Here is a 15,083-nt window from a genome sequence, read left to right on the forward strand (position 1 = left end):
GATCGGGTGATAGGCAGGAATGACCGGTTTGAAGTTAGAAAATTAACTTCGTTAATTGGAAATCAGAAAATTGATTTCCGATCGGGTGATAGGCAAGATTTATCGATTTGAAGTTAGATAATTAACTTCATAGATTAGAAATCAGAAAATCGATTTTCGATCGGGTGATAGGCAGGAATGATCGGTTTGAAGTTAAATAGTTAACTTCACAGAGGGGAAATCAGAAAATTGATTCCCGATCGTGTAAAGGTCAGGAGCGATCACGTTAAAATCACATAATTAGCGTCAAAAGTTTGGAAATTGTGAGTCTAATTTTTCGTCAGGCGACAAGGTGAGAGGAATGGTTCCAAGTTAGCCAATAAACTTTAAAGTAAAAAGAAACCAGAATCATACGGCAACACAAGTCAAAGTTTCATGCGAAAGCAATGGCGTACATAATTGTTCTACTACCGAACGGAAAGTACTAACAGCAAACATGAAGGATACAAGGTCCAGTCAAAGCAACCATAAACAAGTTCATCACAAAATATTAAGTACATTGAATAACTGTCATCAAGGTGGTGTAGTATCAGTAGGTGCAGCAGTGGTTGGAATAGGAGATGTTTCCTCAGCGGCGGGTGAAACCGAACCCCCAAGGTCAATCAACTTCCCATCCACGAATAGCTTCATAATATCGAAATTTGGATCCTCGAGGGGAGTGTTATAAAAATAGTGACACTGCCCTATACCTTGCTGAAATCCAAGCTCCCGTTCTTGACACACCTGATCCTCGAGGGCCAATTTTTCTTTCAGCAGAATGTCTCGTTCAGCAAGGGCACTCACTTTATCCTTCAATAGTTCAGCATTGACGGACTTAGCCTTATCAAGGTCAGTTTGCAAAGTTTCAACCGAAGATTGCAGGGAAGCCACTTTCTTTTGAGAGGCGTCTAGAGCAGCCTTAGCTTTAGTCTTAGCATCCTCAGCAGCCTTGGTCATCTCTTCCACCCGGGCGGTCAAGGCAGCGTTGTCCTTCTTCAAGTCAACCACTTGCTGGTTGGCAGCTTCCAATTCCACCACCAACAAAGGTTTGGTGGTACCAGCGGCATAGTTCATGCAAACGCCTGCCCGCATCATCAGCTCATATCCCATGTTATATGCCTCACTTGGAGTCATATTTTTGAAGGGAGCTCGTTCCTCAGGGGACAAGTTGAACTGCACCCGATCGGCTACATGCACCTTTGGGTCTAAGGGACCGGTCAGCAAGGGACCCTTCACCTTTTGTCTCTTTGGCGGAGAAGGAGTTTTCTCAGTGTTTTTCCTCTTTTGTTTCGTTCTCTTGGGAGGAGGTTGAACTACCTTCACATCCTCACTAGCCTCAAGATTAACAATTGGAGAGGCTCCACCGACCGATGCGGCAGGAGAGGCCGAGGAAGTACCTTCACCAGCTTTCACTAATTTCTTTTTTCTAGCCATCAGGCGTGCGAAGGCTTCATGTTGTTCCATTCCACTAAAACAATCTGCAACACAAGAGACAATTTAGACAAGTTAATAATTACCGTTCGGTTACAGAAAAAGTACAGGATCTTACCGAATACTTTAGATCTTAAAGTGTCATCATCTGTCCCGATCAGTTCAATTAATCTACGCGAGGAAGTCTTTCTTGGTAATAAGTCAACTTGGCTTATGACGTCCAGCTCGGCTTCGGTCATATCTGTCTTAGGCCAAGAATCGATTCGATTGGGGTGTTCGGTCCAATATAAAGGAAATTTTGGTTGGCCATCGTTGAAAAAATACTTTGGCCGACCAGAGTCTCGGATGGCAACTTTACAAAAGTTAGACTTAAATTCTTTATAANAAGAATTGAAGGGAGCAAACAATTGTTTATCTTTGGCCGGAATNAATGATACCCAAGATCGGTTAGGGTTGGGTAAGGCACGGAAGAAGTANAGGAATGATTTGGGAGTCGGTGTAAGTACTAAGCCAGCGCATAGTACGCTGAACGCTTGCATCATAGCCCACCCATTCGGGTGTAGCTGAACGGGGCAAATATTCAATTCCCTTAACACTCCCATCTGAAACTCTGAAAAGGGTAACCTGACTCCTAGATCACGAAACAAAGCGATATATACATAGAAAAAGTCAAGGGCATAGCCTTCCCGACCATGACAGGCTCTTTCATTCGTTCGGCAGACGACAAAGGTATAATCATCTATATCTCTAACAGTGGCTAACACATTTATCTTTTCTAGCAAATGCCTAATAGATGCAGTCGATATAAAGTACGGGACATAATTCTTAACTTCATGGGGTGCCCAATCGTATCCCCGCACTATGGGTGGGGGAAGCACAGAAGTCCACATGCGAGAATTGTCATAGTTAAAAGCCACCTCGTTCCCGGACGANCNGGACGAAGTAGCCGAAGAAGAACCGGATGATGATGAAGTGCCTTCCCCNTCATCATCATACCCCCGCCCTTCCCTCCTAGACCTACTGGATGACTGAGATGATAGAGACATGTACCTGGACAGACGACCGAGCTGGCGAGTTGACTGATCGGGGGGCGCTAGCAGCAAATCTCAGAAGCAGACAAATGGCAAGGGACCACCCCCCTATTTATAGCCGCATAAAGCGGTTTCGGTACCTCATCGCAACCGTTCACGAAGGTAACATCTAACGATGCAGATAACGTGGCGTTTCAGATTTCTAGGTGTAAACCTCCACAGTGCATCTGAACCATTCAAGCTCTGCTCATCGTGTGGCTCTCATCACTCCAAATTTCAAATTATATAAGTGGCGGGAAATGGCATATACAAACCCCTTCGCGTACTGCGAACGCTTGGGGCTCGGGGGACTTATGTGTATTGAGGAGATGAGATACATTTAGATGATCGGGTGCACCGGCAGTGCGGTCGGGAGAATTGTTGATGGAATTAGGTTGAGCAAAGCATAAAAAGATGAATAGCATTATGACTGAAGAGGTCGGGTTGTTCGGGTGAGCCGGTAGGGTGATCGGGAAGACCGAAGCCCTGTTCGGGATATATCATGTTAAGTTGGCATAATAATACGCTGAGAAGTAAGGAGTGGGGCGAAGGTCTCGGCGAGATATTAAGGCCTGCAGCCTGCAGTTTCGCTGATGACTAGGAGGAAGTTACCAGCAGTTTCGCTGAAGACTAGGAGGAAGTTAACAGTGGTTGCGCTGACAGCGAAGTGTAAGGGATCATGGCCCACTACACATAGGCAGTTGCAGCCCATATCCAAAGACACACGCCTATAAATAGGAAGGTAGAATGTCAGGTAAAGGGTTGGATTTTTAACTAAGTGTTACTGTATTCGAGCTATTACCCTGCTAACTTGAGCGTCGGAGTGCTAACCTGCAGGTAGTAGCCGATACGTAAGAGAGGCAAAGGTCCATAATCGTTACGAGATCGAGAGAAAGTGTGCATTGATGTCGTTTCCAGGAGGTCGTGACTTTGTCTCAGGCTTTCCATCCGAAACATAAAGTATCTACAAATATTAGAGTATTGATTCAATTACGTAATACGTATTTTTTCCATATATACTCTAATTTGAGTCACAAAAATGTTTTGATAGTTTAAGGTATTCATCGAACTATCTAATAATGAGTTATTACATAAAATTATTTGCAGAGTGTATTATGGAAGTCTTCTAAAATATAATAAGAAATTCTCAAATTTTTTTAAGATCTCAAAACTAACTAGAAACTATAATAATAAATAACCTAGGATTAAAGATGAGTAAAACAAAAATTAGATAAAAAGAGAGAATGAGTGAAGAGATGTGTGTGTTCTCTTTCGAAAGAGAATGAGACTCTATTTATAGAGAGGAGGTGGGTTCAAAACCCAGCAAACAACAACTGAAAACTTGCGCGCAACGTCCTCAAACTTGTGAAGGAGGGTATTTGCATCTAACGTCTTATAACATATCATCACCATTTGAATCTACAACAAAACCTAAGATTGTGGAGCAACAATGTTTTATTTTGTGATATACTGTTTTTATAACAACCCTCACACATCGTAAAATCAAATGAAAGAATGAAAGAAGAAAATTATTAACCTTATATAGGATGTAATGCATTATACATGGTATTGTGAGTTATATCCAATTTAAATCTTCACAACTTTAAATTTTTTAAATATTTATATTAAATCTAAAAAATTTCATAAAAAATATTTTTTAATAATTATATATTGTTTAATTAAATTATAAATTCATAAAAATTGATTTATAATTTTAAATATAATTATACTAATAAAACAATTATATAAGTAACATAATAAAACTTTTACGTAAAAAATATTAAACATAAATCGGATATGGACATCCAAGAATGAAGATGTCGGATATCCATAGCCGATACATGTATAATCATATTCTTATATCCGATAGGCATATGTTCGGTTTTTTATTTTTTCTAAATTATTTTTATTAATTTTAATAAATTTATATGTTTAAATTTATATCAAATGGAATGGATTCAAAAGATATTAAGAGGAGAAAAGATCATCAGAGCAATTCAAAATGGGATGCTGGGGTGTAAAATTTCTTAATAAAAATGAAAGGAGTGTAAGGGTACAAGACATAGTCAATGTTGGAAAGAGAAATAGTCAATAAAAATAAAGTTAATAAATAATCATCTAATTAATTAGAAGTATTATAAAAAATTAGAGGTGTAGAATGAAATGTTTGGAGGTACAGGATTAAGCACCCTTTTATTGTTACTTTTGCTTTTCGTTTTTTATATAATAGAATAGGCAGCATTTTTTTGATGTGGTAGCTTTTTTCTTTTCATCTTGTTTTTTTTTTCTTTGCTTTCTTTCCTTTTTTTTTTGACTTTTTTTCGTTTTGTTTTCTTTTCCTTTTCTCTTTCTATTTTTCGCTTTCTTTCACCTCTTTTACTTCTCCTTTTTTTTTCTTCCTTCCTTCTTTTCTTTTTCTTTCCTTTTTTTATAAAAAATAAATCAAATACAAAATAGTAAAATAAAAATAAAATAAAAAGAAAATAAAAGAAAATAAAGTAAGATAAGACAAAAATAAAAAGAGATTTATTATTTAGTCAATCTGGACGAAATCGAGTGTTCACATCAGGTCTGTCTTTACTGTAAAAATCTTATATAAGGTTTGTGTAGTTGGATAATAAATACAAGTTTAACACCATTATGTTTGATAATTACCGACGACATTTACCCTTCGGTACCACTGTTACCCTTCGGTAATTATCGACGTCCTCTATCATTCGATAATTACTAAAGGAAAAGGTCGTCGGTAATAGTTATCGGCAACAAATTTATCGACAGATATATGATTGTCGCTAATTCGTCAGTAATATGACATTACTCACGGAATTTAGTTGTTTCTAAGGAATCATGGTCATCAATAATGTCCTTCCTTTTATAGTAAAACATCTAAAACATCTTAGCTTTTAGTTCGACCATTAACAACATAATAACCTTGTAATTGTCAACACTCCAAAAACAACACAAGAAAGTTGAATTGGAATAATAAGTTATTAGTATCAAACATGTTTTTCTTAACTTTCCAGTTGAATATTAATTATGTTATTTTATCCTAATATATTAATTTTCATAATTCTATGATATGATTGGTCGGATATCGATTAACTGTTTGAAAGACATTTTTCAATCTCAAAAAGTTATAAATTAGACAACTTTTCAATAAGTGGATCAATGGTTCTACTGTTAAGCATTAGCATTGAAAATCCAACATATTTACGAATAAAAGATATTTATTAATTTTTGAGTCTATTCAGACCATAATTAAGTCAATTATAATTAAAAGTAAATTTCGAAACTTATAAATATATTATCTTTATTATAAATTTAAAACTTTACTATATTATCAATAAAACACATATAACTTACTTGACCATAAAAATACAGTAGTCACCCGTTCAACTAAAAATTTGAAAATTTAGAAATAAAAATAAGTAGTGAAAACTATAGACGACTTAGAAGATTAACCTAAAAGAATGAATTAATTGTCATTATCAATCCCACCTCCGAAACAGTAATAAATTTATTATTATCTTATTATAGAAATAAAACATGTTAGTTATTATAAAAAAGGATAAGATTTATTTTAATTTATATATTATAAACTTTCTCGAATAAGAAAAATAGCACACAAAAACAACAAGAAGTTGACTAATTATTACGATCAACAAAATGATGACAAATGCTTTATTTTCTCAGAGAAAGTAACAAGAAAACACTGGCATTCTTCTTGTAATCATTCCCAAAGATCATCAAGAAGAGGTTTGGTTGGTCCTTTGATGAGTCTGTCTTGATGGATTTCGGCTATCTTCTTGTAATCATCCTCAGTCAACGACCAATCGAAAATCCCCAAGTTCTGCTTCATCCTATCTTTGTCGTAGCTCTTCACCACAAAGGTTAGATCTTGTTCGTACAGCCATCGAAGACAAATCTACAAATTTTTCACATCAGTTTTCTGAACACAAAAACTCATATATACTATTGAGAAGAATTTAATCAGTGTCTACCTGAGCAACGGTTTTGCCATGAGCATCAGACAATTCTTTGAGTATATCATTGTCCATCACAAGATTAGCACCCCTGCTAGCACCCTTCCTCAGGGGTGAAAAAGCAGTCACAGTGATACCCTTTTCCTTGCAGAATTCTCTCAGTTGCTGCTGTTGCCACCCAAGGTTAACTTCAACCTGTTTACGATTGTTCAAGGTTTAGTTCAATGCTGATTAAACTAATTTATATACTGTTAACTTAATTATTGTTTGTTAAATCAATTACTTGATTCACTGCAGGAGGAATGGTAGCAAAAGAGAGCAATTTTTCAAGCCTGCTGATGGAGAAGTTGCTGACTCCAATGGCTTTGGTGAGACCAAGTTTCTGGCATTCTTCCATGGATTCCCACACACCCTTCAAGTCAAACTCCACTATCTCTGATACTTCAATGGGGTAGACAACTTTCCCAGGCTTGGTAGCAATGGGCCAGTGGATGAGGTAGAGATCCAAGTACTCCAGTTGAAGAGTCCTGCATGAAAAACAAACATGGAAACTATTACAAAGTTGAAATTTTGACAGCTTGGGAAAGTAAAGAAAGAAATATTTTACGTAAAGAAGTGGTGTGAATTGGAAAGTGTGTTGACCTGAGAGATTTCTGGAGAGCTGGAACAATGGTATGTGCATGGTTATCGGTGACCCACAGTTTGGAAGTGACGAAGAGTTCGTCTCTGGATTGAATGAGTCCAAGTTTAAGAGCTTCTGCTATGGCTTCTCCCACAGACTGTTCGACGCCATAGGCAGAAGCAGCATCGAAGTGTCGGTAGCCCTGCTTGATGGCCTCGAGAACGGCATCTTTTGTGGTGACGGTGCTGGTGGCTTCCGGCGCGGTGCCGAGGCCGATGACCGGCATCTTGCGGTGGCCGGAGGAAGAGTTGAGAGTGACTTGGGGGATTGTGGTGGCGGCCATTTGGAGAAGAATGATGAATTGGGTTTGGTTAGTTTGATGATGTTAGAGAAAGGGTGACAGAGTGATCCTTTTATAGCCATGGAAAGTTTGAAGAAGCAGAGTGGGTAGGTGGGATTAGAAGTGATTATATCCACTTCGGGGTAGCTGGTGTTCGTGTGCTTTGAATTCCTAAGAAAAAGTATTTTTTTAACACTTTTTTAAAACACATGATAGTTATTAATCTGTTTTAAATGTTTTTTAAATTTAAATTTAAATAGACGAAAACAATACTTATTTTATTATAAAAAAATATTATAAAAAAATATTGTCAAAATCCTCCAATCTATAATGTGTTGTTTTTTTCAAAGTAATTGGAGCAAACAAAAACATCACTTTAATCTCAAACATATATGTTTGAAAAAGAACACACTTTTACATTTCTTTAATATGTTAAATAATTATAAAAGACTATATTTTTATATTTTTATAAAAAATAATAATAGAATAATATACTTATATTCATTTAACGTTTAATACAAAGATAAAATTAATATAAAAGAATAAACTTTTATATTTTTTAATAAAAGTAAAAGTAAAAAGTAAAAAAATTAGTAATATAAAAAATAATTATGTGTATCAAAATTAATTTTTTTTAAATAACAATAAATAAAGAAAAACATGTTACATTAATATTGGTGTTATGAAAGATATTTTGATAAATTTTTTTAATAATATTTTGGTAGAATATATTAAGAAATGAACTTTAAACCTAACTTATAAGTTCATCTTGAATAATCCGATAAGGATTTGATAGGAGTTGGAATAACATATTCAACAAATAACAAATATAGTTATATGATAGGTTCTTAAAATAGTTCCAATATCATGTTAAGGTTCCAATACTATGTTAAGAACTGAACTTTAACTCTAACTCAATCTCACAAAATCGAATTGTAAGATGAGATTTAAACTCACTTATATATTATAAATCGGTCTTATCTGTAGTTAATATCGTACTTCCAACTGAATATACTTATTTTTGTTTTATTAATACATTATTTATTTTTTATTATTAACTTATTCTAAATCTAATAAAAATAATATGTATATTGTATCAAAATAACAGTGTTAACCTATCATTATCTGTTATAATATATATTAGTTTTTCTTAATTGATACTTTTGCATGTGTTTTGTTAATACGCTTTTGATTAATAATAATAAAGTTGCTTTCTAAAAAAAAAGTAGTGGAGCGATTGAAAAGTAATTAATAATACTTTGACATATTTTTTATCTTTGCTAGCTACAAGAGACATAATTTCACATAAATTTGAAAAATCAGTCTTAAGAAAATTCCAAACGCATAGGTCAGAAAATTCCATGATAAAAGTTAATGAAGATGCCAATTCACTTTTTAATTTATAAGCATTATAGGTCTACATCAAATCACCAAACACAAGAGTTGAAAACTATAATATTTGACTATAAGTGTGATTTTGTGGAATTATTTTTTGGTCAATGCTTTTTCTTTAAAAAAATCTTTGGATATATTTTCAGATATATCTCTTATCTTATAAAACATCATCCACTATCATATTATAAATTATTTATTGTAAATTAAAATATATCATAGTATTGAATAAACATTATTCATTTATAAATTTCAATCATACTAAATAAGCATTTTTCCTTCTCCTATACATTACAAGTTAAAATCCCATACTAACCCCAGAGAAAAAGGTCGCAACATTGAATTCGAGGTACGCGTGTGTGTGATGTTAGTGCATTGTCTACTTTTCGTCTTACAATTATTGCTTCTTTTTTTTTTTTTTTTTCATCACATTGAATTTTTAGTTAGTTTTCTATTTGAGAATGTAAAATTCAAAATATCTTTATAGCTATTGGTGCTGAATTTGGTTTAATAAATAATAAAATTCAGTGTTTGCTTCTATAAAATAGGTTTATATATTGAAAATAGTAATAAATTTTGTAAGAATTTTATTTCATAAAGTTTTTTAATAATGCAGTAAGAGAAAACCATAACGGTTATTTTTACATATAAAGAATTGTTTTTGCAACCGAAGCATATGAAACAAAAAGGAGTAGGATTTTGTCTAGATTCTTAGGTAACCGAGACACTAGCGTATTTTTATTTTTATTTTTTTTGTTAAACCCATTCGAAGCTTCTTCTTTTCGTGATTTTATCCCGATTACATCCCGTCTTTTAAGTTTTGTCAATTAAGTCCTTAATATTGGAAAATTGAATGAATTGGACCTCTACTGTAAAATGAAGTTAACGGTGTTAACTTTTGCTTACCTGTGAGGTTTTTTCTGAGATATGGCTTGTACACGTGGTTTTTATGGTTAAATATATGTTTTAGTCCTCATATTTGTTCTCCATTCTCAATTAGGTCCTCATGTTTTTTTTGTCCTAATTGCATCCTAATATTTGTAAATTTGAGGAATTAAGTCCTTTCCGGTTTTTTTTGTCCCAATTGCATCCTAATATTTGTAAATTGGAGGCAATTAAGCCCTTTCAATTGGCCTACGATGTTAGTGGCAAGTTAACGGAGAGGACTTAATTGCCTCCAATTTACAAATATTAGGATGCAATTGGGACAAAAAAAAACATGAGGACCTAATTGAGAATGGAGAACAAATACGAGGACTAAAACATATATTTAACCGGTTTTTATTAAAGAAATTTTAAAATAAACATTTCAAACCCTTCTATACCTGCATTATCGGACTCATCACGACCTCATCCATGAATCTCATCTTTCCCACATCGTTTCCCCCACCACCAAGATCCTGGCCTCCTACAACGGCTGCCACAACACCGCCCTATCCATCCTCAACTGGCCACCCGCCAAATCAGACAAGTTCTCATCGCAAAAATCTTGGCTTTCAACTACGTCGGATTCGAGTTCAATCCCCTCACCGATAATTACAAGACTGTCCAAAACTTGATGTGCGTCTTTGTCCCGAATGACTGGTAGTTATTCTCAACAACATTAAGGTTGATCGGATCAGGGTTTATTCATTAGTCTCCAGCTCCTAAAAAGAAATCGAAGCCACCAAGTTGCAACCTCTGTGTATTAAAGGGAACTCTTAATGTTTGACAGTCTATGTAAGCTAAAATAGTAATAATAGTAACAGAGTAACACTTTGACAATATATATACCATATGTATATATTGATGAGACAAATATGTCTATACTTTAATTATACAAATATAAATTATACATTAGACAGATATGTCATACACAAACTAGACATGTTTACTAATACACACTATAGGTGTTTGTTCACTCACTAATTATACAAGTATTTTAATATACATTATACAAGTCTGAATATACATTTATCAAACGAGTATACCAACACATATTATACGAATGTGTCCGTATATTGATTAAACAAGTATAAATGTACTGATTAGACCAATCTAACAATACATATATATCACACAAGTTTGTTCACATACTAAACAAGCAATAGATGAATGTATCAATATATTGATTAAATGAATTCAATAACACATTGAATGAGTTTGTCCGTGCATTGATTGGATGAGTTTATTCATGTACTAAAAAAATGTATTTTTTATCAACATATTAACTTTTTAGATCTATAAATTCTTTTAAAAGTTGAATCAATTCAAAACTTAATTATAAACCTAAAAAAAATTTATTATTTTTTTTTCAATCTTTATTTTTCTTTTAATAAACATACAAACCAATATCAACTCACCCTTCCCTAAATACAAGTTTAAAACCAGTGTATTATATAAAAAAAAAATTATATATTCAAGAGGCTGATATGAAAAAAAATCAGTATAAAGAGAACATAACATACTGCTATCAAAGTTATCATAAAACTTAAATGTCTGTTTTGTAAAAAATATTTACAAAAGTTAAAAAAAAAACAACTAAAATAAAATATCTTAGAGACATAAATGTAATATTTAAAATACTTTATGATTAATGAAACTTGAAAGTTTGTTCCCCTCTTAATATCTGAAAATTTATTAGAAGATTGAAAACAACTAGATAAAATAAACTCTTTATTTTATATCTGTTTAAAACTTATTTTTGAAAAATATTTTGTACTTATCTTTTCCATAAATAGAGAGAAAAAAAAGGAGTTTTTAAGCTTAAAATCTCATCCCGAAAGAGAGTTCACACTGCTTTTACATTAATGAAATATTTTTAAATCTTAATTCAACAAGATAATAATCAAATTATTAAAAAAGTATTATTTTATGTAAGTTGTTTAGATTTTATTTTCACATATTCAACTATTGATAAGTTAATAAATAAAAATATTTATTGCAACTTTTTTCTGTACTTATTATTAGTTAACTTTTAAAAATCCAATAAAAAACTTTAAATGTTTTTTTTTTTATTCAAAAACGTTCATCATAAATTTAATTTTTTTAATTTTATTTATTTATTCTCGGAAACATTGAAAAAAAGGGTTAGAACAAAAGTTAAATAAAATGAAAAATTGTGAGTGGCGCGATCAAGCATGGCGCGTTAAGCAAAATTAGGGCGCCAAAGAGGTTGTTTGTCCTTTATAGTTCAAATCAATTCAGAGTTTGTTCCTGCATTTGCATCAATGGCTTCTTCACTCCCTCGGAGAAGAACTCACGCTCCCAAATCATCTTCCACCCTAATCGACGACGTTTTCTGCCAGGAATGCGGCTCCGGCCACTCTCCGGCGAAGTTGCTTCTCTGCGACAAATGCGATCGAGGTTACCACCTCTTCTGCCTCCGCCCCATCCTCACTTCCGTTCCCAAAGGCTCCTGGTTCTGTGGTTCCTGCTCCAACCACAAGCCTAAGTGTAAGCATCACCTTCATTTCTCTCTCTCATTCCAGATCCAACATCGGTTAATCCTTCCAATGAGTTCAGAAACTAGTTTTAGGGTTGAATTAGGTCATATGCAATCTGGGGTTTTTATTTTCTGTTATCCAATATCTAACAGTGTTTTTGTTATTTTTTCATCTGCAGCTTTTCCCCTCGTGCAGACCAAAATAATCGATTTCTTTCGAATTCAACGCTCTCCCGAGACACGGTTGAATCAAGGTGAGGCAAAATGGTCTTTTATTAGTATTGTAAATTTGAGGCACTATTGAATCAAGGTGAGGCAAAATGATTTTTTGAATTTATTAGTATTGTAATTTTGAGGCGTTAGGTGTTATGGTTGAAAGTTGAAACTGGTGTGGTGGTTTTAGATACGCCGAAGAAGCGAAAGCGAGGTGGGAGCTTGGTGATGTTGAAGAAGAAACGGAAACTGTTGCCATTCGTGCCGAGTGAGGATACAAATAGGAGGTTGGAGCAGATGGCATCACTGGCAACGGCATTGACGACAACTAATGCAGAGTTCAGTAATAAGCTTACTTACATGCCTGGAATGGCACCTAGGTCTGCCAATTGCCCTGCTCTCGAGCGTGGTGGAATGCAGGTATTTTGATTGACTCCTGATCAATTGCCCTAATTTTTTTGCTCACATTATCTGATACTGTCTGCAAAGTAGATATTTTTTTTTTATTTGCGTTGAGTGGTTTTTTAGTTAAGCATTCTATGAATGGAATAACATATTGTTGTGTGATTTTTAAGGTTCAGGTTTTGCCTATACATCGAGAAGATAGAGTTAGTATCATTGGAAAAACAAGCATTTTATGGTTCTAATAGATGCAAAACATGCCTTTTGTTCACTTTTGTATGAAAGAGATCCTGAAATACAAAAAAAAAACATGTTCTTGCTCTAAGCTTTGTTCAGTCATTTGTATATCGACATTTATTGACTATTTATTTCACAATTTGGAACTTTTCTCTGAATGGAGCAGAAGTAAAATAGTAAAACCCTACATTTAGCATTTGTGGTGGTTTCTCCCTTTTTAAGTATGTGACTGCTTATTCTCTTGTGATTTTGTCTTTTTTACTCAGGTATTGTCAAAGGAAGATACCGAGACATTAAATTTGTGCAAAAGTATGATGGAACGAGGAGAATGGCCACCTCTCATGGTTGTTTTTGATCCTTTAGAAGGGTATGTATTAGCATGTTACACAGATTGCATAATCATTCAACAGCAATCTCAATTTCCATTTCCAAGAGAAAAATACTCAGATGTTTAAATTTCTCTTTGCGCAGTTTTACAGTTGAAGCAGATAGACCCATCAAAGATTTAACCATAATTACAGAATATGTTGGAGATGTAGATTTTTTAAAGAATAGGGAAAATGATGATGGAGATAGCATAATGACACTTCTTTCAGCTTCTGATCCTTCAAAGACACTTGTGATCTGTCCAGACAAACGTAGCAATATAGCTCGTTTCATTAATGGCATCAATAACCATACACCGTAAGTTTTTTCCACCTCATATTTTTTTGTTACTTTTGCTTGTGTTTTGTAAAGTATGAAATTAAGGAATTAAGACAGACAGATTATAATAACGTGTATGAAATAAGGTGATTACTTGATTGGAAACAACAATTAATGAAGGGTTTTCCATTTCGGTGTAGGGAAGGGAAAAAGAAACAAAACTTGAAATGCGTGAGATTTGATGTTGGAGGCGAATGTCGAGTTCTTTTAGTTTCCAATAGAGATATCTCAAAGGGGGAAAGGTTGTACTATGACTACAATGGAGATGAACATGAGTATCCAACTGACCATTTTGTCTGATTGCCTTCAGATGTAAGCTAAGCATCCATCCCAAACAAGGGTGGGGACTCTGAGCTTTTCATTTTTTCATCACTAAGTTGATTTGGCCAACCACTTTAGAACGGTTGCCTTGTGACTGCCCCCATATGGTGTATACTCTGAGCTGGACATATATCGTTTTGGATGCACTGTATTTTTTGAATTGTTTATTGATTAAATTAGTGTATGATTTTATTTATGCAATGATCAATGGTCGATGCATATTTTTAGCAAAAGCTGATATTCGTCTATTAATATGGGGTCTATAATTTTATTTTATATACAGTAATTTCTAGTCTTTATATTTAGTGTAAATGGTATATTAATTTAAGCTATGTGACTCAGTTGTTTAAGATCATTTGAAATACTAATCAAACTTTAGCTTTTGCGTTTATGTACATTGCTTTATTTATCTAATTAAAGGAAAGAAAATGAAAAAATTGACATGAAAATAAAATTAAAATGTATAGTGCAATTAGGAAATTTGAAAGGCCATAATATAAAAATGTAAGCACTGTTTACTCTTAATTTTAATGGCTGAAAGGAGGTGAATGTTTTGGAAAAAAAGTTGAGGTCCTTGTTTTTACTGAAAACTCTTACGGTGCTTCCCATATTATTAAAAAGTTTGGTTGACTTTTGAGCTTGTGGATTTCTTTTGTTTGTATGGACGGATGGGATTATGAAACAGCAAAAGTGCAAGATACATTAAGATTAATAGTCTGTCATGTTATAATTAAATTGTAGGTTTTACGTCAAAGAATTGATGTACATGTGTGCAATTCTATACTCTGCTATTTTATATGGTCAATCGATTCTTATATGGGAAGTGCTTTTGGTTGAGTTGAGATTGTGGGAATTAGTAAACCTTAAAAGGGTAAACTCGAGTTGTAATTTGTTAAACAAAGTTTAATTATAGTAGTTAGGATGT

General features: G+C 33.7%; 2 protein-coding genes across 2 annotated transcripts; one reads left to right on the forward strand and one right to left on the reverse strand.

Moving 5' to 3' along the window:
• Positions 1–6,137: 6,137 nt before the first annotated feature.
• LOC106758608 (NAD(P)H-dependent 6'-deoxychalcone synthase-like) lies at positions 6,138–7,505 on the reverse strand. The gene is made up of 4 exons (XM_014641537.2): positions 7,145–7,505; positions 6,786–7,029; positions 6,521–6,697; positions 6,138–6,444 (listed from the first exon to the last, which is right to left on the reverse strand). The coding sequence occupies exons 1-4, from the start codon at positions 7,465–7,467 to the stop codon at positions 6,250–6,252; spliced, it is 939 nt and encodes a 312-aa protein (XP_014497023.1). The 5' UTR covers positions 7,468–7,505; the 3' UTR covers positions 6,138–6,249.
• Positions 7,506–11,947: 4,442 nt separating this feature from the next.
• LOC106758877 (histone-lysine N-methyltransferase ATXR6) lies at positions 11,948–14,354 on the forward strand. The gene is made up of 6 exons (XM_014641879.2): positions 11,948–12,291; positions 12,460–12,534; positions 12,684–12,913; positions 13,399–13,499; positions 13,604–13,816; positions 13,978–14,354. Exons 1-6 carry the CDS (start codon positions 12,066–12,068, stop codon positions 14,135–14,137), a joined length of 1,005 nt encoding a protein of 334 aa, XP_014497365.1. The 5' UTR covers positions 11,948–12,065; the 3' UTR covers positions 14,138–14,354.
• The last annotated feature ends 729 nt before the right edge of the window (positions 14,355–15,083 follow it).

The sequence above is a fragment of the Vigna radiata genome, chromosome 4, assembly GCF_000741045.1.
Source record: "Vigna radiata var. radiata cultivar VC1973A chromosome 4, Vradiata_ver6, whole genome shotgun sequence".
NCBI classification, from domain to species: domain Eukaryota; kingdom Viridiplantae; phylum Streptophyta; class Magnoliopsida; order Fabales; family Fabaceae; genus Vigna; species Vigna radiata.

Coding starts and splice junctions, on each gene's coding strand:
- LOC106758608 (XM_014641537.2), bottom strand. CDS start 7,467: ATGGCCGCCACCACAATCCCCCAAGTCACTCTCAACTCTTCCTCCGGC. Junction 7,030..7,144: donor GCTCTCCAGAAATCTCTCAG/GTCAACACACTT, acceptor TTTTTCATGCAG/GACTCTTCAACTGGAGTACT. Junction 6,445..6,520: donor ATGGCAAAACCGTTGCTCAG/GTAGACACTGAT, acceptor AAAAATTTGTAG/ATTTGTCTTCGATGGCTGTA.
- LOC106758877 (XM_014641879.2), top strand. CDS start 12,066: ATGGCTTCTTCACTCCCTCGGAGAAGAACTCACGCTCCCAAATCATCT. Junction 12,535..12,683: donor CGAGACACGGTTGAATCAAG/GTGAGGCAAAAT, acceptor TGGTGGTTTTAG/ATACGCCGAAGAAGCGAAAG. Junction 13,817..13,977: donor GGCATCAATAACCATACACC/GTAAGTTTTTTC, acceptor ATTTCGGTGTAG/GGAAGGGAAAAAGAAACAAA.